This window comes from Mastigoproctus giganteus, chromosome 3, assembly GCF_048544385.1.
Source record: "Mastigoproctus giganteus isolate SK-2022 chromosome 3, ASM4854438v1, whole genome shotgun sequence".
NCBI classification, from domain to species: Eukaryota; Metazoa; Arthropoda; class Arachnida; order Uropygi; family Thelyphonidae; genus Mastigoproctus; species Mastigoproctus giganteus.
In genome coordinates, this window is record NC_143577.1 from 97,010,046 (window position 1) to 97,033,846 (window position 23,801).

Sequence of the window (23,801 nt, forward strand, 5' to 3'; positions counted from 1 at the left end):
GCTTACTTCCTTTGCTGCCTCCTTTAATATAACTGGATAGATCCTATCCACCCCAGGTGCCTTTTTTATGTTTATCCTCAACAATTTCTCCTCCACTTTCCTCTCAGTTATTACAAAATCATCTAGCTCACTGCCAGAGTTTGCTCCACCTCTGGCATTCCCCTTCCTGAATAACTCCTCATGTGTGAATGTAGATGCAAAATATTGATTTAGTTTGTTAGCTACCTGAGCAGGATCACGAACAGTTGAAGAATCGATATCAAGTGGACCAATCTGATTCATCCCCTTCCTTCTAGAGTTTACATAAGTAAAGAACTCCTTGCTGTTTTTCTTTGCATCCCTTGCCAAAGATTTCTCGTAATCTGCCTTCGCCTGTCTAACCTCCTTTGTAACTTGGTTACAGATCAACTTATATCTATCATAGGCTTCTGTGTCACATGTTAATTTATATGTATCCCATGCGTTTTTCTTCTCTGCCATATGTCTCATTAGTTCATCTGACATTAATTTAGGCCTGAACCTTGAACAATATTTTTTAGTTGGTATGTAAACCCTAGTAGCTTCCAAGATAAGTTCTTTGAATGCTTCCCATTTTGAGTTTGCTGTTGGTAACATCATCAGTTGGTCCCACTGTATAGAATTTAAATACTGTCTCAGACCATCATAGTCGCCTTTACGAAAGCAATAACCCTTCCCTTTACCCCTGATGGTAATTACCTCCTTGAGTAAATCCCACTTCAGCACACTGTAATCACTGCCACCTAGTGGTTCCTGTATCTGCAGATTCTTAATGCATGAAGAATCACTACTGATAATCAAATCAAGAGTATTGCTCCCTCTAGTTGCTTCCCGAACATGCTGATTTAGAAAACAATCATCCAATAAATCCACAAAAGCCTTGCTAGTGTGTGAGTGATCAACCCACAAATTCCAGTGAATATCTGGGAAATTAAAATCCCCCATTATAAGACTCTCTGATTTACTGGCCTACTCTATTTCCCTGTACAGTTTCTTATTATATTCATCAGAGTCATTAGGCCTATAGCACACTCCTACTCTCAATTTTGATCTCCCAATGCTTATGTCACACCAAACTGACTCGACACTGCACTGTCCAGCGATGTCGACTGGCTTCACTTCCTTGGATTTTATGTGTTTTTTAACTAATAGCATAACCCCTCCTCCCTTCCTATCCTGTCTATCCTTTCTGTAGACGTTGTACTCCCCAAATTGCAGTTCTGCATTACTTATATCTGTGTGACCCACGTCTCTGATATCCCAACAATATCTGCCTTTGATGCTTTGAGCAATACCTCAAATTCATCAAATTTATTTTCCAAACTCCTAGCATTGGTGTACCCGCAAGTATACATGCACCTGTTTCTATTCTTAGCTACCCTAACACAACCCATGTGTTTACTTGTACTGCAATGACTCCCAGCAGTCTCTGAAATATCCTGCATCTTGTTTTCCAGACTGCTGCTCATTCCAATAGAAGCAGTTGAAGAATCATTCACCTCTGCCAGTGTTAATCTATTAGTCTTTGTATCCCCCCAAGCTAGCAGTTTTCCGGCCCACCTAACACTGCCTTGATAGCATCAGCAAACATTCTTGCACCACCCTTTCTATTTAAGTATATCCCATCCCTGTAGAAGCAGTCATTCGTGTGTTCTGTGGTCAATTTGTCTGTTTTGCTGGATGAAAAATCCCACATTCTGGGTGGAAACCATGCTATCTATGCCTGAGACCGACTAACTCAGCCACAGAATGATAAAAGACTATGAAAGTTCCTCACGTCACATCGATGGGATTCAATCTGGGCCTTTTCCACCCAGTGTGGGGAGGACGTTGACGGTACCACTGTGCTATCTGCAAGACACCATTTCTACTACCAAGGTATTGCAACAACAGGGTGCCTGCCCACCCACAATGAGAAGCCAATAAGCTTCGAAACCGTGCCATCTGGGTGATGGTATCCAACAGAATAAGTAACATTAGTCTTCTCCATTGGTGAAGCATTACTTATTCAAAGCAGTGCAATACCATGGCAACTCATTGTGAAGGTATTCAAAATATCAGATATAATTAAACGATGCATTCGAAAACTAACTACCTTGGTAGTAGAAATGCTGTATGTGCGGTACCCATTTATAAACAAACTTCTTCATACTCTTAGGCATTTAGCCAAGAAATATTTATATTTATTATTTTTTATTATGAATTTACCAATTTTCGAAAAAAGGTTCATAGACACGAATTTGCCAAGGGCACCAAAAACCTAGCTAAACCTCAGGGTGGTAGCTTCACCTTATTTTACTCATCTTTTAAAAAATTCAATGGAAAAGTTTGATGAAACTCAAGCAATTGCCCTTGATATTTCCAAAGCTTTTGATCATGACTGACAAATCTATTCTAAAGAAGCCTTCATCATATGGGTTGCTGACTCTTTTTTGCAGTTGGATACCCACTTTTCTCTCTTTCCCAAATCACCACAGATGATGTAATAGATACCTGCCTTCTCCACTAATGCTGGTGTTTCCCCAAGGTTCATTTCTTTTTCTGACTCTTTTTCCCTCCTGTATTTTGATGATCTTCCATTGACCTGAAATTCTGTCCATAGTTTGTTGATGATAGTGCACTAAATTTCACCTTCCAGTTTGAGAAACCATGCCCTGCACATACTGCCTTAACTTCTCAAATATACACCACCAATTTCTTAAATGCCAGTGTCCAGATAGTTTTCCAGTTAGGCAAAGAAAACTTAGTTAAATTCGAACCTTCTAAAACTCAGGCTTGCCTTATTTCTCACAAAAAAGTCTGCTGCTCTTTTGCTCATCTTCGACAACACTAAAAATTTCCAGATGAGATCACATATTGGTGTTAGGGATTATCCTGACTTCTAATCTCTCATGATATAAACACATCACAAATATTGCTACTTCTTCTTCTTCTTTAATGCTGCCGAATGGCGTTTGCGACTTCGTTTTGATATTGTTCTCTGTCTAGCGCTGCGTGTAGAATTTGTGCTGTTGTCATGTGAAGCCAGGTGTTGATGTTATCTAGCCATGCCATTTTCGGTCTGCCTGGGCGTTTCTTGCCTTCGATCTTTCCCTCCAGGATGAGTGGTAGTAGGTGATATTTTTGTTGGTTCCTAGCGATGTGACCTAGGTATTTGCATTTCCTGCTGATGATGGTTTTGAGCAGGTCCCGTTCCGTGTGCATGTCCTGCAGGACCTGTGCGTTGGTTATCTTGGCTGTCCACGGAATTTTCAGCATTCTTCGGTAGAGCCACATTTCGAAGGCCTGGAGCTTTTTTGTAGTGGCTGATGTTCGAGTCCAGGTTTCTACACCGTAGAGCAGTATTGGCCAGATGTAGCATTTCAATGTGCGTAATTTGAGCACGATGTTCAAGCTTCTGTCGGTGAGGAGGGTTCTCCATTTGGTGAATGCCTGCCTGGCTTGTTCAATTCTGCTTTTGATTTCGGCCTCATGGTTCAGCTGGTCATCAATGAGCACTCCGAGATACTTGAAGCGGTGTATTTGCTCTAATTTTTCGTTGTTTAGTTTGATCGTGATTTTGCTTGCAGTCCTGCTGACCTTCATCACCTTTGTTTTCTTTTTGTTGATTCGTAGCCCCCATGCTTGGCTTTCTATGTCCACTTCGTTCAAGATGGTCTGTAAATCTTGTTCTGAATCCGCTATTAGTGCTGTGTCATCGGCATATCTTAAGTTATTGATGTAGTGTCCGTTAACTTTTATGCCGATGTTCTTGTCAGCCAGTGTTTGGTCGAAGATCATTTCCGAATAGATGTTAAAAAGAATGGGAGATAATGGACAGCCTTGCCGGACGCCTTTTTTTATTGGAATTGGGTCTGTCAGATCGTTGTCATAGCGAAGCCGGGCTGTTTGATTCCAGTAGAGAGTTGTAATAAAGTTGATATCATTGTTTTCAAGCCCAAGTTTTCTCAGTCGGTCAATTAGGCGGTCGTGGTCTACTGAATCGAAGGCTTTCTCGTAGTCAATAAAACATATATACACGTCTTTTTGATGTTCATAGCACCTTTGTAGCAATATTTGTAAACAGAAAATTGCTTCTCTGGTGCCTAGTCCCCTGCAGAATCCGAACTGTGTGTTTCCTAGTGCACTTTCGCACTTACATCTTATCCTTTGCTGAATCACCTTGAGGAAGACTTTTAGCACCTGGCTCATTAGACTGATCAGCCTGAAGTCTTCGCATTTCCGGCTGGTAGCCTTTTTTGGTAGGGCCACAAAGATGGATTGGAGCCATTCGGATGGAATGTCGTTGTTGCTGTAGATTTGATTGAACCATTTCGTTAGTTGTTGGATGTTGCTGTAGTCTAGTTGTTTCAGCAGTTCCACATGAATCTGATCAGGTCCACAGGCCTTGCCTGGCTTTGTTATTCGGATGGCATGTTCCACTTCAGATGTTAATATGTGGAGATTGTCTTCCTGTGTTTGTTGTTGCGTTTCTGCCGGTTTTCTGTTGGTGCCGAACAGATTGTATATATAGCTCTTCCAGGTGTCGAGTTTGGCTTGTTTGCTTAGTATAGGTTGATTGTTGTCCGTATATAAACTTGGGATAGGAGCCGGTTTGTAGATGTTTCCAGCTTCTTTAAGCTTCTTGTGCAGGTTATAGTTGTCATTTTTCTTGATTAGGTCTTCGATTTCTGCACACTGATCTTCCATCCATTTTTCCTTCGCCTTCCGGATTTCCTGTTTGATCTTTTGTTGTATTTCTTTGTATTTTTCCCGGTTGTTGTTGTTTTTGAATATTCTCCGTTCATCCATTAGGTCTAGTATGTGCTGGGTCATCCACCGTTGTTTCTTTTTCGACGCCTGATGTCCTAGCAGGGTTTCTGCTGTTTCATTGATGCACTGTTTGAGTGAACGCCCGAATGCTTGCACGTCTGTTGTTACTGCTTCGATCGATCGGATTGTAGTGTTGAGATGAAGCTGTACTTGTCGTCTGTTGGCGGTGTTCTTCAGTTTCTCCAGGTCGATTCTTTTTGTTGTGCTTGTGCGTTTGACTGCTCGTAATTTGAGACGTAGTGTTGCTGTTACTGGGTTATGGTCTGATGATATGTCAGCTCCGGGGTAAGTTTTTGCATTGAGGACACTTGACTTATATCTGATGTTGATTAAGATGTAGTCAATTTGATTCCTGACGATATTGTTGTCAGAGTCTTGTGGTGAGGTCCAGGTGTATAGTCGTCGAGGTGGTAGTTTGAACCAAGTGTTGGCAATGCTAAATTTTTCTTCTTGGCAGAACTGGACGAGTCTGTCTCCTCGTTCATTCCGTGTCCCCAAGCCATGTTCTCCGACTATGTTTTGTAGCTTTCCTTGACCGATTTTGGCATTAAAGTCACCGAGGATGACCGTCATGTCGTGCTTCTTCAGCGACTTTAAAGTGTTGCTTAGCTTGTCGTAGAACAATTCAATTTCTTGATCGTCTTTGTCCGCTGTTGGTGCGTAGACCTGGAGCACATTCAGGTTGATCTTGTTGCCTGCTAGCTGTAGTAGTGCGATTTGTTCCGATATTGGGGTGAAACTGGTGACTTTGTTGGCCAGTTGTTTGTGGACAACGAAAGCGACGCCGTACGTCTGCTTAGTGTTCTCTTCTCCTCCGGAACAGAAGACGTGGTGGTCGTTTGATATAAACTTCTTTGTTCCAGGCCATTTGGTTTCACTTAGCCCAAGTATGTTGATGTTAATGCGTTCCATTTCTTGTAAAGCATTGGCTAGTTTTCCTGGTTGTAGTAGGCTTCTAACGTTCCATGTAGCTAGTTTCAGAAAATTCTTCGACGCAAGCTCGGAGATTCTTAGCACCCCTGCCCCATTCAAGGGACGCCGAGACTCGGGGCCGTGGTTTATTTTGCTTGCTATCATTGAAGTTTTCAAGGGAAAGATAATCCAAGTAGTTTCCCGTTGCTTTCTTGGATCACAATTTAGTTGAAAAGGTCGTGTGTGGACCTTTTGAAACGGGTTTCGTCTGACGTCTCCACTGAAACCTTTCCGCCATGGAAGGCCCTTCTGGGAGCATATATCTTTCGGTGCTTTAGTAGTTTAACAAATTAACAAATTAAACTACTAAACCTGCCGCAGCCATATAAATGGAGTAGCTCTTATTCAGTGATGAAGCTGCCTCGTGATGTCATAATTTTACGCAATTTATGCCGAATTTCTAGTCACCACTGACCAAGCAGGTGGCACTGCTGTAGTTTTATCTCCTGGAACATCCAAATGGCTGACTCGGTAAAATTACTGTGACCTTGAAAATACCAATAATGTATAACTCAGCAAAACGTGAGTATTTTTAAATACAATTTGGTATCCTGAAAACTTCTACATCAAAGCTATCATGTAGCACAACTATTCTACTAAGAATTCCCAGGGACTGATTATAGTTCCTTAAAAATTTAATGACCTTGAAATTTCCTATGTCCGAACATAACAATGATAACCATTTTAAAAAGTTCAGTCCGAAAAATAAAACCACGTTTAGGTCTCAAATCTTAACCTATCACTCACCCACACTTATTTTATCTAAAATATAACTTCTTTTTGAGTAACACTCCCGAAAACCTTCTTTATTTATTAATTTTTAAGAGCGCACTAATTTAGCTAGCATACAGCTGGTGCCACCAGCGCCAAAAAAAAAATATTGCTATCAATAGCAATGCTTGCTATCATTGAAGTTTTCAAGGGAAAGATAATCCAAGTAGTTTCCCGTTGCTTTCTTGGATCACAATTTAGTTGAAAAGGTCGTGTGTGGACCTTTTGAAACGGGTTTCGTCTGACGTCTCCACTGAAACCTTTCCGCCATGGAAGGCCCTTCTGGGAGCATATATCTTTCGGTGCTTTAGTAGTTTAACAAATTAACAAATTAAACCAAGCATTGATAGCAATGATAGCAAATATTGCTACATCTTTATCAAAAATTTGTTTTCATTTTTACGCTCAGCATTACTCTTCTAAACAGTTACTGACTACATATCTGAAATCTGCACTGTCATGGAATATTGATCTCACATTTCTCACACTGGGAATGGTGTCCCTCCAAACCTGTCTCAAGCTTCTAGACTATATTCAAAAGAAAACATCAGGTAAATTAATCTCCCATTTCTTACAAAGTCTCTTCTACCTGTCTCATAGATGTTCAGTTTCTGCTGCATGCCCTTTCTATAGATGAGCATTGTTCTTCTGAATTGGCATCTGTATTTTTCCCACTCTCTTTCCAGCGAGTCAGTATCCATTTCCCATGTCCAACTCCAGACTCACAGATCCAGGCATTTATCCTCCTCATTTATTCATTCTACTTATATTCTCTTAAATAACCTTCCTTCATATGTGTTTCCCAAAAATTACAATGTACAGATATTCAAGTCTGATATCAACAAGTATCTTCAGTCTCCATCCTTCATCTCAGCAGTATTAAGTATTATAGGTTCAAATGCCTTTTGTGTTTGGGATTTTCTTTTTTTTTTTTTTTTTTTGTCATTGGACAGAACAATTTCTGTTCACTCTCAATGAATTTAAATCAACAAATTCTTCTGGGCATAAAACAGCTGACTTAATTAGTTCACTCATAATTGGGTGGGGAAAAAAATTGCCACATTTTGCACAGAATACACCTCCCCATGTAAGCCTAATAGAATACATGTCCACTTTACTTTAATTCCTTCTGCAGACTACTTGTTGCAGCAAACTGACTTATTTATGCTTTCTACAGTGCAAACAAATTGTTGTGGCAGTAATGCAGACTGCTTGTGGTAAAGTAGACGTAAAATCAAGGGGATTTCAGGTTTGTTATGGCAGCATGAACAATAAACTTTGCTAGTAGGAAAGTTTAGGTTTCTTTTTGATTATTGTAAGAGAAGATTGACATGTGCTGTGCATTTTATTTGAAAGTTATTATTTTAGTAAAAGTTTAGTAGAGTGATTAGAATGTTTTGAAAATTGTATATAGTTACCCCCCCCCCACACACACACACAAAAAAAAATTAGGTAATACCCACAGTAAATTACATTTCAGTCGTGTTCAATTTCCTAATTTAATTTTTTCTTTTTCTGTTATTAATGGAAGTGAAAAGTAGCTGACTAATTATCTTGTTACCAATCAACTAATAATACATTAAAGTAGTTGTTTTCACTTCACTGCACTTAACTCATAACTTATAATATTTGACTCAATAACACAATGTTTTGTAATGCCTTGTAATCAAGATCAACACAAAATTCATGCTCTGCAATAATTAATTAAACAAATAGCAACTCTACCAGAAAATCATAGTGTACTGACTATTAGTTCAAATGCACTTGATTTATTTCTTCCTGGGTTTTAATAACAATTGAAATATGAAAGTATTTTACATTTCTGCTGTGATTAATATAATAAGCACATAGTAATAATATATTAGGTATATATTTAGTAAACTGAAAACATTTCATTTTATTTCAGCGCATGGAAACAAAAATAATATCTAGTGTGCTTCAGCTACAGTATTCAGTGTGCTTCATGTAGAGTATTCAATACATAAATAATTCATTTAAAGACAGAACAATTGTTGGATTTCTGTTCATTCAATTTTAATGAAATTTGTGATGGCTCAATAAGAAAAGACCCAAGTATAAAATTTCAGGAAAATCCATTCACTACGTGATGACGAGTAGTACATGCAGACAGACATGGTGAAGACAATAGGAGCTTACTCATATGTATCCAAACGTGCCAGAAAGAACAGTATTCAAGTATTTTCGAAAATTACGCAACTATAACTATGAATGTGATAATTTTTTGAAGTGAAACTTCCTTAGGCGTGCTCCAGGCAGTTTACAGATGGGAGTAACATGCATTCGTGGATTGAAAAAAATGCTCTCTAGTGCCAACAAAAACGCAATTGTTGCCATAAGTAAATGCATTACAGGCACCCTAAACAGCGAACTATCGTACTAGGCTGAATACCCCAGTTATCTTGCGATCACCAAAATTAAGCAGATCACCAAAATTAGGCATGGTCAGAAATTTGGAGGGTAACCACCTCAGAATACCCAATGTAATTAACTTTTGCTTCCTTTTTTTTTTTTTTTTTTTTTTTCTCCTTTGTTAATCTATGGAAAATATTCTTCCTATTTTCACATATCATTTAATTTTGTTAATTGGTAAGGTAATAATATAAATCTGTGCTTTATATCTTTACATTTATAGCCTGTGGATAATATTCCTCCTATTTCACTTATTACAATCGCCATTAATAGAATTAAAATTCAATTCGTAAACATGAGCACAATGGCTGGCACTTACTACATATCATATAGTGAACAGGATTTTGTTATAGTGTTCATTGTAAAGTGATTTGATCATACAGTGAACCAATTGTAAAGCAGAAGGGTCCACTGTAGTGAGCATTGTAAGGCGTATAGAGCACATATACGTGCAATGCATTCGTGGATTGACAAAAATCGCCATGAAAATGCACCAAAATTATTCATCCCCCGCCATTGTACCAGGCACGAGCGAAACATGACCCAATCAGTACGCCTACTGATTGCATCATGATATCTCTTTCATCATTCTCCATCATATTTAATAAAAAATTTCGATGAAAAAGAATTTATAATTCAACATGTTGAATTATAAATTCTTATAATTCATTAAAATTCTTCTTAAAATTCATCCATCCTACTAACTTGGCGTTCTTGTTCAAGAAATTCGAAATTCGCCTGGAGTATTCCAGAATGTTCGGATGTCCATGCGTCGGAGATGTGAGGCGTGCATTGTAGCCCGTGGAAGAAACTTCGAACACTTACTTTAATCCATGTACCTTTTGCTTCTTTTCATGTATTATTAAAACGATTTCTCACTTACGGTCTCTTTTCTTTATGGTGCTTCTGTGTACAACACCGCTTCAGGAAAGCATTTCCGACCCCACATTGCTATATGATTTCGAGTTGTCAGGATGTACCCTACCTCTCTTAGAAGTTCTGAAACGTTTAACTGAAACACCCTGTATATTAAACCTAAGTTACAAATATTAATTGCAAAAAAGAGGGGGCTCAGTGGTTCCAAGTGCTGGGAACCTCCAATAAGGTAAAGACTGTTGGCCAGTTAAGTTAGGAAGAATGTGGATAAGTTAAAAAAAAAATCTAATTTGCAGTTAAAAGGAGACAATGCTCATGAAACTGTCATATGTTGGTTACAGTTTGCCATACCTGCATTGTGTTATTGATGAAGCCGACCATAAAAAAGTTTTGGTAATTTTGTGAAAGGAAGATCACCTGCAGTTTATTTACATTGAAACATTGCAGAATTTGTATGTGCTGCTTATTTATTTCAAATAGTATATCAGAGTGCAGTCACCTTTCAGCCACAGTCAGACAGTCTATGTGCCCTTTCAAAATACCTATGTTCAAGATTCTTGGTAGGATCAGCTTCATCTTATAACTTTATAGTTCAGGTAAAATATTCTGTAAAATATCCTGTTTTTTCCAAGTTTAGGTCTTGATTGAAGTGTGGGACTTTAAGCTGACTTATTAAGGCCCTGTAGGCCCCTTAAAATTTTTAAAAATAATTTATAGATGGCAACCATAATGTAAAATTAAGTTTCATAGCATGATTGGCTTCTCTGTAATTAACATTTTCAAAATCTTCAGAAAAATAATTATAAAAAAGAGAAAAAATTATTAACTGGTATAACTGTCTTGCCATGCAGTAACCTAACCTTACAATGCTAAGAGACACATAAAAAATAAGCAGATAAAGTTATTCAGAACATATTTATTTACTCTTTATTTTTTCCCCTTCTTTAAAAAATATTTAAATAACTTTTTTTAGCATATTTTCATTTTAAAAAATTAATGAGTTTATTAATTTCAGACCGAATTTGAAAAGGAAGCATATTCTTGTCGCCTTGGACTGAAGGTTGGCCGCCCATTTTCTGGTGTTACAGCATGTGTTGATTTTTGTGCTCATTCTCACAAAGACCTTCACAATATGAACAATGGTTGTACTGTGGTAGGTATACATACATATATATTGGATAGGTTATTATTATTTTTTATTTTTCTGCATTTACTACTTTCTTTGTGGTAATGTACAAGAGCTTGAAAGCCTACCGTATACTTTTTCTGAAATGGATGACATACATCTTGCTGTACATCATTGTGTTTGGTGTCTCTGAAAAAGGAAGAATGTCCTATCCCTGGCAGTAACTTTATGAGATTAGTACTGAGCAAGATGGTGCATACAATAGAACAGCAGGTGTTATTCAAGTTTTGTGTGAATTCTGAATAAAATTAGAGTACAGAAAAATTCTCCATGTTAAACATCTGTTTACATACAGACTGTTTAACAAATTTGAAAGAGTTGGCCTGTGGTTGACAAAAAGAGTAAAAAGAACAATGCAGAATGATCACTGAGTGTTGGAAAGTGCAGAAAACATTGCACCCATTCAGCAGACTTTACTTTGTAAAGTCTGTAAAATGTCTTTTTTTAAAACAATTTAAATCATAAAATATAAAATGTTTTGGAAAAAAGGAGGGGGATCATACAAAATCCAGCTGTAACATTCTTTAGGCAGTGGTGATAAAACTTTTAGAGTCAGCTTCTGTGGACCATTTCTTTATTTATACCTAAAAATGTTTTTAGTTATATATGAAGAACTGTTTTATTATCAGTTCTTCATATATAACCAGTTGTTTTCATATGAATGGCTATATTAACAAGCAAGAAATTTTAATAACTGTGAATTGCATAAATGAAAAACAACTGAATAGAGTAATGGAACAATTCTGTGGCTCAAGGTGAAACCTCAAGTTTTGGCCTCTGTTTTATTGTACAGATTTATAATCGCCACTGTCAAAACCTGCTATATTTAGTGGGTGTAGCAGTTCCTATGATAATACAAATCACTGCTTGATTACCAGCTTTCTATTTACTATTTTAATCCATGCTATCCTATTTTATTTCAGATCTTTAGCCCTGCCAGAGTAAACCCTCTTTTCTTAGATGCTTTATTGACACCATTGATTCACCTTTCCCTTGGTTCCTCTATCCCTATTAAGCATTCATTTTTGCTTGGAATAAGTTTAGCTAATTTCCCTTCTCCTTATCCTTTCTACATACTTGTAGCATCTTAAATTTGCGTCACTTACCTTTAATTGAATATTTGTTTTCCCAAGATTTATTTATTTATTATTATTTATTTTTTCTTATTTCATCACCTTTATATGAGCTTTCCACTGTTTTACGTCTGTTTATTTTTTTGTGAATCTAATCCATCTGCATTATACAGAGAATTACTATTTCTAATATATATATATATATATATATATATATATATAGAGAGAGAGAGAGAGAGAGAGAGAGAGAGAGAGAGAGAGAGAATTACTAGGAAGGGTAATCATTTAATTCATCTGGATCTTCTGTGGATTTCTCCTTAAAATAGTCTCCTTAGAACTTTACACACTTTTTCCACCGTTGTATGCACACATTAAATGCTTCTTGCAAGACATTTTTTGAAAGACTGTAAAGTATTCCATTGTGGCTCTGCAAGCATCGTTGTCGGATGCAAAATGCTTGCCTTTCAGAGCTTCCTTCAGATGTGGAAACAGGAAGAAATCATACGGCATGAAATCCGTTGAATAAGGGAGATGTGTCAGAACCTCGGTACCTATGGCAGTGATCACTAGCTGCACAGTATAGCCATATGGAGCCTGGCATTGTCTTGATGGAGAAACCACTTCATACCAGAAAGTTCTTGGCGTTGCTCATGAATAGCATGCCAAAGTTTGACGCTGAGAACCTCAGAGTACGCTCCCTTATTCATAGTTGTTCCACGAGGCACAAAATGTGTTAAGAATCTGCAGATAAATGAACCACTAGGTGGCAGTGATCACAGTGTTCTGAAGTGGGATTTACTCAAAGAGGTAACTACCATTAAGGGTAAAGGGAAGGGGTATTGCTTTCATAAAGGCGACTACGGTGGACTGAGACAGTATTTAAATTCTATACAGTGGGATCAACTGATGATGTTACCAACAGCAAATTCAAAATGGGAAGCATTCAAAGAACTTATCTTGGAAGCTACTAGGCTTTACATACCAACTAAGAAATATTGTTCAAGGTTTAGGCCTAAATGGATGTCAGATGAACTAATGAGGCATATGGCCGAGAAGAAAAATGCATGGGATACATACAAATTAACACGTGACACAGAAGCCCATGATAGATACAAGTTGATCTGTAACCAAGTTACAAAGGAGGTTAGGCAGGCGAAGGCAGATTACGAGAAATCCTTGGCAAAGGATTTGAAGAAAAACAGCAAAGAGTTCTTTACTTATGTGAACTCTAGAAGGAAGGGGATGAATCAGTTTGGTCCACTTGATATCGATGGGTCAACTGTTGATGATCCTGCTCAGGTAGCTAACAAACTAAATGAATATTTTGCATCGACATTCACACATGAGGAGTTATTCAGCGAGGGGAATGCCAGAGGTGTATTCAACTCTGGCAGTAAGCTAGAGAATCTTGTAATAACTGAGAGTAAAGTGGAGGAGAAATTGTTGAAGATAAACACAAGAAAGGCACCTGGGGTGGATGGAATCTATCCAGTTATATTAAAGGAGGCAGCAATGGAAGTAAGCAAACCTTTAGCCATAATTATGAGAGCTTCCTTGGACTCAGGGCAGGTACCCATGGACTGGAGATGTGCAAATGTGACCCCAATTCACAAAGGAGGATCAAAGGCTGACACAAGTAATTATAGACCTGTGAGTTTAACTTCTGTTCCCGGAAAATTAATGGAGCCACTGGTTAAAGAAGCACTGCAGGATCATCTAGACAAGACTTCAGTTATAGCTCAGACACAGCATGGTTTTGTTAAGGGGAAGTCTTACCTGACCAATTTGATTGGATACTATGATGCAGTCACAAAAGAACTGGATGCAGGGAATAACTTTGATATTATATACTTGGATCTTAGAAAGGCTTTTGATACTGTTGCACATGGAAGACTGCTGCACAAATTGAAGCAGTGTGGCATTGGAGGCAAATTGCTGCTATGGATAAAGGGGTGGTTGAGGGGGAGAAGACAGAGAGTGGTAATTAATGGACACTGCTCATCGTGGACTAATGTTATTAGTGGAGTCCCTCAGGGTTCAGTATTGGGTCCTTTATTGTTTTCTGTATTTATAAATGATATTGATGATGGTATATCAAGCTTAATGTCCAAGTTTGCAGACGATACGAAGGTTGGCAGGGTTGTCAAGGACATTACTGTCACTATGCTGCTGCAACAGGATCTGGAAAGGTTGAGCAGATGGGCTGAGAGGTGGCAAATTAAGTTTAACATTGACAAATGTAAAGTACTACATATGGGAAACAGCAACCCCAAAGCAACATATCAACTCTGTGGTACTACGCTGACAGTGGTAGAGAATGAAAAGGACCTGGGGGTGGTTGTGCAGGCAGATATGAAGTTCTCTGAGCAGTGCAGACGGGCTGCAAGAGTAGCTCATGGTGTATTGTCAATGATATATAGGAATTTTTCTAGCAGGGATAAGGAGATGATTATTCCCTTGTATAAGGCAATGGTCAGGCCACACCTAGAGTACTGTATACAGGCCTGGAGACCTCATTTCAAGAAGGATGTAAAGCTGCTGGAACGAGTACAGTGAAGGGCAACAAGATTAGTGAATGGAACGAAGGGGTGCTCTTACGAAGAAAGGCTTAAGTTTTGCGAATTACAGTGTCTGGAGACTAGGCAGCAGCAAGGTGATCTGATAGAGGTGTACAAAGCCTTGAATGGTTTGATCATGCTCAATGCTGATGGGATTCTTCCTCTTGCTCAGAATAATCACCTGAGAGGGCATAAATTCAAATTGAGGAAAGACAGATGTAGGATAGATGTGTGGAAATTTGCCTTTAACCAGCGGGTGGTTGGTAGGTGGAACAGACTTCCATCCCTTGTCGTGGAAGTTGATAGCCTAAATAAGTTTAAGGCTCGGCTGGACAGGTATTTCGAACGAACAGAGGGGTGAAGTGGAAGTGGTTATTTTTTATTTATTTATTTTACTTTAATTTTTTTGTCTGATGCTGCATAAGCTTGCTTTCTTGCATCAAATGCCTCTACTAATGCTAATGCTAATACTAAAGTACTTCCATTGTGGCTCTGCAAGCATCGTTGTCGGATGCAAAATGCTTGCCTTTCAGAGCTTCCTTCAGATGTGGAAACAGGAAGAAATCACACGGCATGAAATTCGTTGAATAAGGGAGATGTGTCAGAACCTCGGTACCTATGGCAGTGATCACCAGCTGCACAGTATAGCCATATGGGGCCTGGCATTGTCTTGATGGAGAAACCACTTCATACCAGAAAGTTCTTGACGTTGCTCATGAATAGCATGCCAAAGTTTGACGCTGAGAACCTCAGAGTACACTCCCTTATTCATAGTTGTTCCACGAGGCACAAAATGTGTGACAAGAATGCCTTTTATATCAAAAAAACACAAGAACCATTTGTTTGTCAGGTCTTGGTGAATCCAAATGCTTATACTCAATCAACTGTAGTTTTGTTTCTGGAGCACAGTAAAAATTTGAGGTTTCATCCCAAGTCACTATTCGATGTAAGAAGCTTTGACCCTGTATTTCAAAACAATCAATCATTACTCTGTGCTGTTTTTGTTCTGGAGTCAAATTGTGTGGAATCCAGCAGGCACCGATTTGCAACATTTTCAGGTGATCTTTCACAATATTGTGAGCACTGCTGTATAAAATGAACATCCTAACAGTTAATCACAAAGTGTAATTTGCCTGTCTTCATCCAAGATTTCCTGGCGTTTTGCAATTTGCTCAGGAGTTGAGAAAGAAGGCTGACTAGGTCTTGGGTCATCACAAAAGACTCGTGACCTTCACTGTATCGCCTGTCGCATTCAAATATGGCCATCCTACCAACACTCATTACCATATGCTTCTTTCATATCTTTAATTGTTTCCGATGCATTTGAGCTCCGTCTGACATAATAACAAGCAAGAGCAAATACCATCTTTTAGGGGCACAAATGGTGATGATATACATATGGGCAATAATGACATTAAGAGTAGATCTGCAGGATTACTTAAAAGGTACATATCAATGTTGAAAAAAAGTCGAGTTAAATTTGCAAGTGTTTGCAATTCTGCCCAGATAGGAGGGAGTGTATGATGAGAGCTTTGTCAATCACTTCAACCCTGAAGAGATTGTGCAAGGCTCGTGGGGTAGACTTTTTCTCAGTGTCTGTGCTTGTTAACACGGGACTGCTTCTACAGGGATGGGATACATTTAAATAGAAAGGGTGAAAGAATATTTACTCATGCTATTGAGGCAGTTGGTCAGAAAACTGCTATCTTCAAGGAATAAACAGACTAATATATTAACAATGGCTGCAGGCAGAGGTGAAAGTGATTCTTGCACTGCTTCTATTGGCATGAGCAGCAGCCTTGGGGAAACAAGGTGCTAAGGATTTCTAGAGCTGCTGGGAGTCATCATGGAACAAGTAAATACATGGGCTGTGTTCGGGTAACTGGTGCATGTACACCAATTCTACGAGTATAGTAAATACATTTGTTGAATTTTGAGTGCTGGTCGACATATCAAAGGTGGATATTGTTGGGATTTCAGAAACACGGTGCCAGACGGATAAAGGAATGCAGAATTTGAATTTGGGGAGTACTTGTACAGACAGGATAGGAAGGAGGAGTTATGCTGTGAATTAGGAAACAAAAATCTACGGCAGTGCATCAAGTTGACATGGATGGACAGTACAATGTTGAGTCAGTTTGGTGGTGTCATAAGCACTAGAAAAGCAAAAATGAGAGTAGGAGTGTGCTATAGGCCTGGTGACTCTGATGAGTAAAATGGACGACTGTACAGAAAAATAGTGAGCCAGTAAATCAGAATGTATTATAATGGGGAATTTTAACTTTCCAGATATTAACTGAAACTTGTGAATTGGTCACTCGCACACTAGCAAGACTTCTGTGGATTTACTTGATGATTGTTTTCTACAACAGCATATTTGAGAGGCAACCAGACAGAGTAATATTCTTGGTATGATTATCAGCAGTGATTATTCATGCATTAAGAATCTGCAGATAAAAGAACCACTAGGTGGCAGTGATTACAGTGTACTGATATGGAATTTATTTAAAGATATATCTACCATCAAGGGTGAAGGGAAGGGTTTTTGCTTTTGTACAGGTGATTATGGTGGTCTCGGACAGTTTTTAAATTCTTTACAGTGGGACCAACTGATGATGTTACCAACAGCAACTTCTAAATGAGAACCATTCAAGGAAGTAATCTTGGATGCTACTAGTTCCAACTAAGAATTACTGTTCAATGTTTAGACCAAAATGGATGAATGCAGATGAACCAATGAGACACGTGGCAGGGAAGAAAAATGCATGGGATACTTATAAATTATCAGGCAACATAGAAGCCTAATGGTAGATATAAACTAGTCTAATCAAGTCACAAAGGAGGTTAGGCAAGTGAAATTAGATTACGAGAAATCTTCGGCAAATGATGTAAAGAAAAACAGCAAAGAGTTCTTTACCTATGTAAACTCTAGAAGAAAGAGGATGAATCTGATTGATCAATTTGATATTGATGGTTCGACTGTTAATGATCCTACTTAGGTAGTTGACAAACTAAATGAATATTTTGCATCTGTATTCACATATGAGGAATCCTGTAGAGTAGAGTAGAGAAGGGGAAGCGAGAAGTTTCTCTAACTAATGGTGAGTTAAATGACTTAGTAATAACTGAGAGGAAAGTGGAAAAATTGTTGCAGTTAAACTTAAGCAAGGCATCTGGGGTGGATGGGATCTATCCAATTATATTAAGAGAGGCAGCCAAAGGAAGTAAGGAAATCCTTAGCCATAATTATGAGAGCATCCTTGGATTCAGGGGAGGACCCCACATACTGGAGAAGTTTAAATGTATCCCTGATTCACAAAGAGAGATCAAAGGGTGACACAAGTAATTACAGACCTGTTTGTTTCCATGGAACTTCTGTTCCATGGAAAGTAATAGAGTCACTGGTTAAAGCAGCACTACAGGATCATCTAGACAAGACGGCAGTTATAGTTCTGACAGAGCATGGGTTTGTTAAGGGAAAATCTTGCCTGACCAATTTGATTAGATACTATGATGTGGTCACAAAGGAACTGGATGCAAACAATAATTTTGATATCATATACTTGGATTTCAGAAAAGCTTTTGATACTATTGCATATAGAAGGCTGCTATACAAATTGGAGTAGTGTTGCACTAAGGGAAAGTTGCTGTTATGGATAAAAAGATGGTTAAGCTGGATAACACAGAGAGTGGTAATCAATGAACACTGCTTGTCGTGAACTGTTATTAGTTGAGTCTCACAGGGTTCGTGTTGGGACCATTGTTGTTTTCTATATTTATCAATGATGTTGATAAAGATATAACAAGTTTAACGTCGAAGTTTGCAGGTGATACAAAGGTTGACAGGGTTGTTAATGACAGTAACGATGGCATGCAGCTGCAACAGGATCTAGAAAAGTTGGGCAGACCGGCTGACAGGTGGCAACTGAAGCAAACCCAGAGAAATGTACCAATTGTGTGGTACTACACTCAGAGTGGTAGAGAATGAAAAGGACCTGGGGGTAATTCCGCAGTCAGTTATGAAGTTTTCTGACAGTGCAGACAGGCTGCCAGAGCAGGTCATTGGGTCTTGTGAATGATATATAGGAATTTTGCTAGTAAGGAGAAGAAGGTTATTATTCCTTTGTATAAGGAAATGGTCAGGCCACACCTTGAGTACTGCATACAGGACTGGAGGCCTCATTTTAGGAAGGATGTAGAGCTTTTGGAACAGGTATAGAGAAGGGCAACGAGATTGGTGAAACTAACAAAGAGGGTGCCTTACCAAGGCTTAAGTTCTGCAAATTGTAGCATCTGTAGACTCGGCACCTGCAAGGTTATCTAATTGAGGTGTTTAAGGCTTTAAATTGTTTTAGCAAGCTGTATAGGATTATTTCTCTTGCTCAGATTACACCTTTCAGGATGCTTAAATTCAAATTGAGGAAAGACAGTTGCAGAATAGAATAGAAATTTGCCTTTAGCAGCGAGTGGTTGATTGCTGGAACAAACTGCCATCTGTTGTTGTGAAAGTTGATAGCTTAAATGAATTCAAAGGAAGAGCGGGACAAACTTTCGGAGCAGATGGAGAGGTGAATAGGAAGTGGGATTTTGTTTTGTTTTTGGCTGATGCTGTATGAGCTTGCTTTCTTGCATCATATGCTACTGCTAATGGTAATTTCAAATTACATATCCCTGTACTTCAGCATGATGCTTCAAAATGATCATCAGGGACACGTGGCTAAAAAAACTCTTTATAACTAATTTTCATGCCAAATCGTGTATCTAATTTATTCAAATGTGCAAGGTATTTCAAGCTGCTATTTTATAATAAAATATATATTTGCAAAATATATAATAATTATTCAATTTAAGTGGGGTAATATGCAATTCTGCCACACCCCAGGTTTAACCTTAAACAATTTTGCAGCGCTCTGTCAATCCTCACTGTGGGCTTGTCATTTTTATACACGTTTTATCCCCCCCCCACAAATTCCAAATTTTTCTAAAATTTGAAAGGGCAGATTTCTAGGTATATTATTTCAAAATCAGCAAATCCTAAATACATTTACCTGTTTAGTCTAAAACCTGGCTGTTCTTCCCCAGGGTTACATTAAGTACACTAAGTGAAATTCCTGTCATTTTCACATTTGGCTTTATATCTGTTTTTTTACATATTAGCATTAGCAGAGGCATATGATGCAAGAAAGCAAGCTTACATAGCATCAGCCAAAAAAAAAAAAAAAAAAACATTTCACCTATCCATTCACTCCAAATGCTTGTCTAGTTCTGTCTTGAATCTATTTAAATTATCCACTTGTACAATGACAAATGGAAGTTTGTTCCAGCAATCAACCACCTGCTGGCTAAAGGCAAATTTTCACAAATCTATTCCACAATTCCTCAATTTGAAATTATATCCACTCAGGTGAGTAATCTGAGCAAGAAGAAGAATCTCATCAGCATTGAGCTTACTCAAATCATTCAAGGCCTTATACACCTCAATTAGATCACCTCACATCTGCCTAGTCTCCAGACACTCAAATTTGCAGAACTTAAGTCTTTCTTGGTAAGAGAAATCCTTTGTTCCACTCACTAATCTCGTTGCCCTTCTCTATACTCGTTCTAGTAGCTTAATATCCTTCCTAAAATGAGGCCTCCAGACCTGTATGCAGTACTCAAGGTGTGGCCTGGCCATTATACAAGGGAATAATCACCTCCCTATCTCTGCTAGCAAAATTCCTATATATCATTGACAACATGAACTACTCTTGCAGCCTGTCTGCACTGCTCAAGAAACTTCATATCTGACTGCACAATTACCTCCAGGTCCTTTTCATTCTCTACTACCCTGAGTGTAGTACCACACAGTTGGTACATTTCTCTTGGGTTACTGCTACCCATATTTAGTACTTTGCATTTGTCATTGTTAAACTTCAGTTGTCACTTCTCAGCACATCTGCCCAACTGTTCTAGATGCTGTTGCAGCCATGCTTATTGTCATTAACAACCCTGTCAACCTTTGTATCGTTGGCAAACTTAGACATTAACCCTCATACACTTTCATCTATATCTTTGATAAATACAGAAAACAACACTGGTCCCAACACAGAACCCTGGGGGACTCCACTAATAACATTAGTCCAAGAAGAGCAGTATCCATTGATTTCCAGTCTCTGTCTTCTTCCACTCTACTTTTATCCATTGCAGCAACTTGCCCTTAATGGCATACTTCTCCAGTTTGTACAGTAATCTTCCATGTGCAAGACTGTTATAAGCTTTCCTAAAAACCAAGTATATGATATCAAAATTATTGTTTTGCATCCAGTTCCTTTGTGACCACATCATAGTATACAATGAAATTGGTCAGACAAGGCTTCCCCTTAACAAATCCATGCTGTATTTGAACTATAACTGTAGCCTTGTCTAGATAATCCTGCAGTGCTTTTTTAACCAGCGACTCCATTAATTTTCCTGGAACAGAAGTTAAACTAACAGGTCTGTAATTACTCATGTCACCCTTTGATCCCCCTTTGTGAACTGGGGACACATTTGGACATCTTCCCTTGACGTGAGCACCTACGGGGTGAGGGGACCTCCTAGTGATGCTGCTTGTCTTCCAGATTAGCATCACTAGGATCTAACGCCCATACCTTGGTTCCAGGATTACATCGTTGGAATCCAGCATGTCCAGCTGAGTGCCACGATCCGTGGAAACTCGGAAAGGGGGATTCTGGTGTTTGAGGGGTCCCAGCCTTAATACACCACTTCGGCCCCTGCTTCGACAAGACAGCTGGTCCCGGACCGGCTCGACTGGGATCAATCTGTGGGTGGTTCTTACTGCTAGGGTCAACTGCGTTTCAATAAGTCTCCCTCCCTTTGGTCCTGGGATGGGATCAAGGCTTATTGAAAACGTGGATATGATGCTCCTGAGCGAACTTGGTGTCCCATTCGTGTACGCAGTACCTGCTAGTTCACGATTGGGTGTCCCCTCGTAGGGCTCCGTGGTGGGTGAGATACTTAGGGCATCTGAAATTTTTATTTTACTCCTATGAGTAGCTTAAATCCTCTTTCTTCTGGGGCCCAACAAGGCCCTACCTAATCGAAATGATGGCACGGAAAACACCTCCGTAAAAAGAGCCAGAACTGAGGACACACAACCATCAGTGGCGCCACTCTTTCTTCCTCATTCTCCATTCCACCAGAGAGCAGTCAATTGGAAAGATGTCACCCTTCTTTATCCAGAAAGGGTTGGCAGGATCAGCAAAATATGTTAAACGACTGCATTCTTTTGGTCGAAGCTTCCAGCGCAAAACAGGCAGCAAAAATCCTTAACTCCACATCCATAGGGGAAATACCTGTCACTGTAACCCCCCACAAAACTCAGAATTCTTCACGAGGTGTTATATAAGAGTGGGACCTTCTTCATGCCTCTGAAGAAGAGATCTGCTCTGAATTGAAAGACCAAGGAGTGACAGCTGTCAAGAGAATAGCAGTACAAAAGGATGGGAATCTCGTCCCTACCCGATTTCTTATCCTCACATTCAACACCCCACGGCCTCCAAGTTCCATCTGAACTGCCCAGTTAGGATTTACATTCCAATCCCACTGAGGTGTTTTAGATGCAAAAAATACAGCCACTCGCATACAGCTTGTCGTGGTAACCCTGACTGTGCTCGATGTGGTGCTAAAGACCACGAGAGCAAGGAATGTTCAGCTTCAAAACTGATCTGTGTCAATTGCCAAGGAGAGCACCCCGCCTACTTTAGAGCATGCCAGCGGTGGAAGGGTGGAAAAAAAATCGAAAAATTAAAAACAGAGCTGAATATTTCCTACCCAGAGGCCAGTAAACGGATCCAACCAATAAATAGCCGTGAACCTTCATATGCCCAGAAGGTTTCTGCTAAGTGCACTATCGGTACACAAACTGAGATGACTGTACCACCTCAAGAGTCACTCACTCCGATTGCACGCTATTTATTGAGTTCAGAAAAGCCCACCCAAAAAAGACAGTCAGCTGCTACTCCTATATCTGTACCTCCTAGCGTTCCCCCACTACCAAAACCAAGTGGTAAAGAAAAGCCAAAAAGATCAGAAGAGCCACCTGTAATACCGGAAACAATGGATGTAGAGGATAAGGAGGTACCAGACGAATCAGTCTTGGAACTCTTTGTGGAGGAAGAAATGGAGACATGACAGCATCTACACTTCCACAAAAAAGATAAATCCAAGACTGACAAAAGTAAGCCCTTGGCACCTTGGAAGCTGCCTGATGGACCCACCAAGCCAAAATAATGGCTAAACTCCTACAATGGAATTGTCGTGGATTCCGGCAAAATACTGATGACATCAAGGCCCTCCTGCAAAAACACGAGCCAGTTTGCTTTTGCTTGCAGGAGACTTATCTAAAGGCAAATGATGACCCCAACATGAATAACATCACAATTTTTCATAAGGACAGAACTGCAGATGGTCCTGCTCATAGAGGAGTGGCTATCCTTGTGGGCAACCAAATCCCAGTTCAGGCCTTGCTACTTACAACCAGCATAGATGCTGTTGCAATTCACCTTACAGTGGGATTTTTATTAACCGTCTGCTCTAGTTATTTGGCACCTGGGACTGACATCTCCCAGGAAGACCTTGATGATCTTGTAATGCAGTTGCCTCCCCCTTTCTTATTTCTCAGGGATTTTAATTGACACAACACCCTGTAGGGTAGTGCTAGCAATAATGGAAGGGGACGAGTCATAGAGCATATGCTAAATGACAATGACCTCTCCCTTCTAAATGTGGGAACCAACACATTCTTCCACATGCCTACCTGTATGTTTTCTGCCATTGATCTTTCTATCTGGTCCCCTTCTCTACTCCCTTCACTGACTTGAGAAGTGGAGGAGAACCCATATGGAAGTGATTACTTCCCTGTGATAACCTGCTTACAGAGTGAGAGACAGTGTCTTCCTTTCAGGTTACCACGGTGGAAGACTGGTCAGGCTGACTGGAATGTCTTCCAACATCAGGCAAATTTTGACCTTAATGCAGTCAGTCAGGAGACTATCAATGATGCAGTCACGTACATCACAGAAAATATCGTCCATGCAGCTGCCAATACCATTCCGAAAACAGCCC

General features: G+C 39.3%; 1 protein-coding gene across 1 annotated transcript in view; it reads left to right on the forward strand.

The window, feature by feature from the left end:
* The window catches only part of LOC150088169 (uncharacterized), a 311,939-nt gene that overhangs the window by 244,654 nt on the left and 43,484 nt on the right, over window positions 1-23,801 (forward strand). The window contains exon 8 of the mRNA XM_090370054.1: window positions 10,895-11,032. Within this exon, the coding sequence (XP_090226180.1) occupies window positions 10,895-11,032 (138 nt within the window). The remainder of the gene's footprint in view (window positions 1-10,894; window positions 11,033-23,801) is intronic.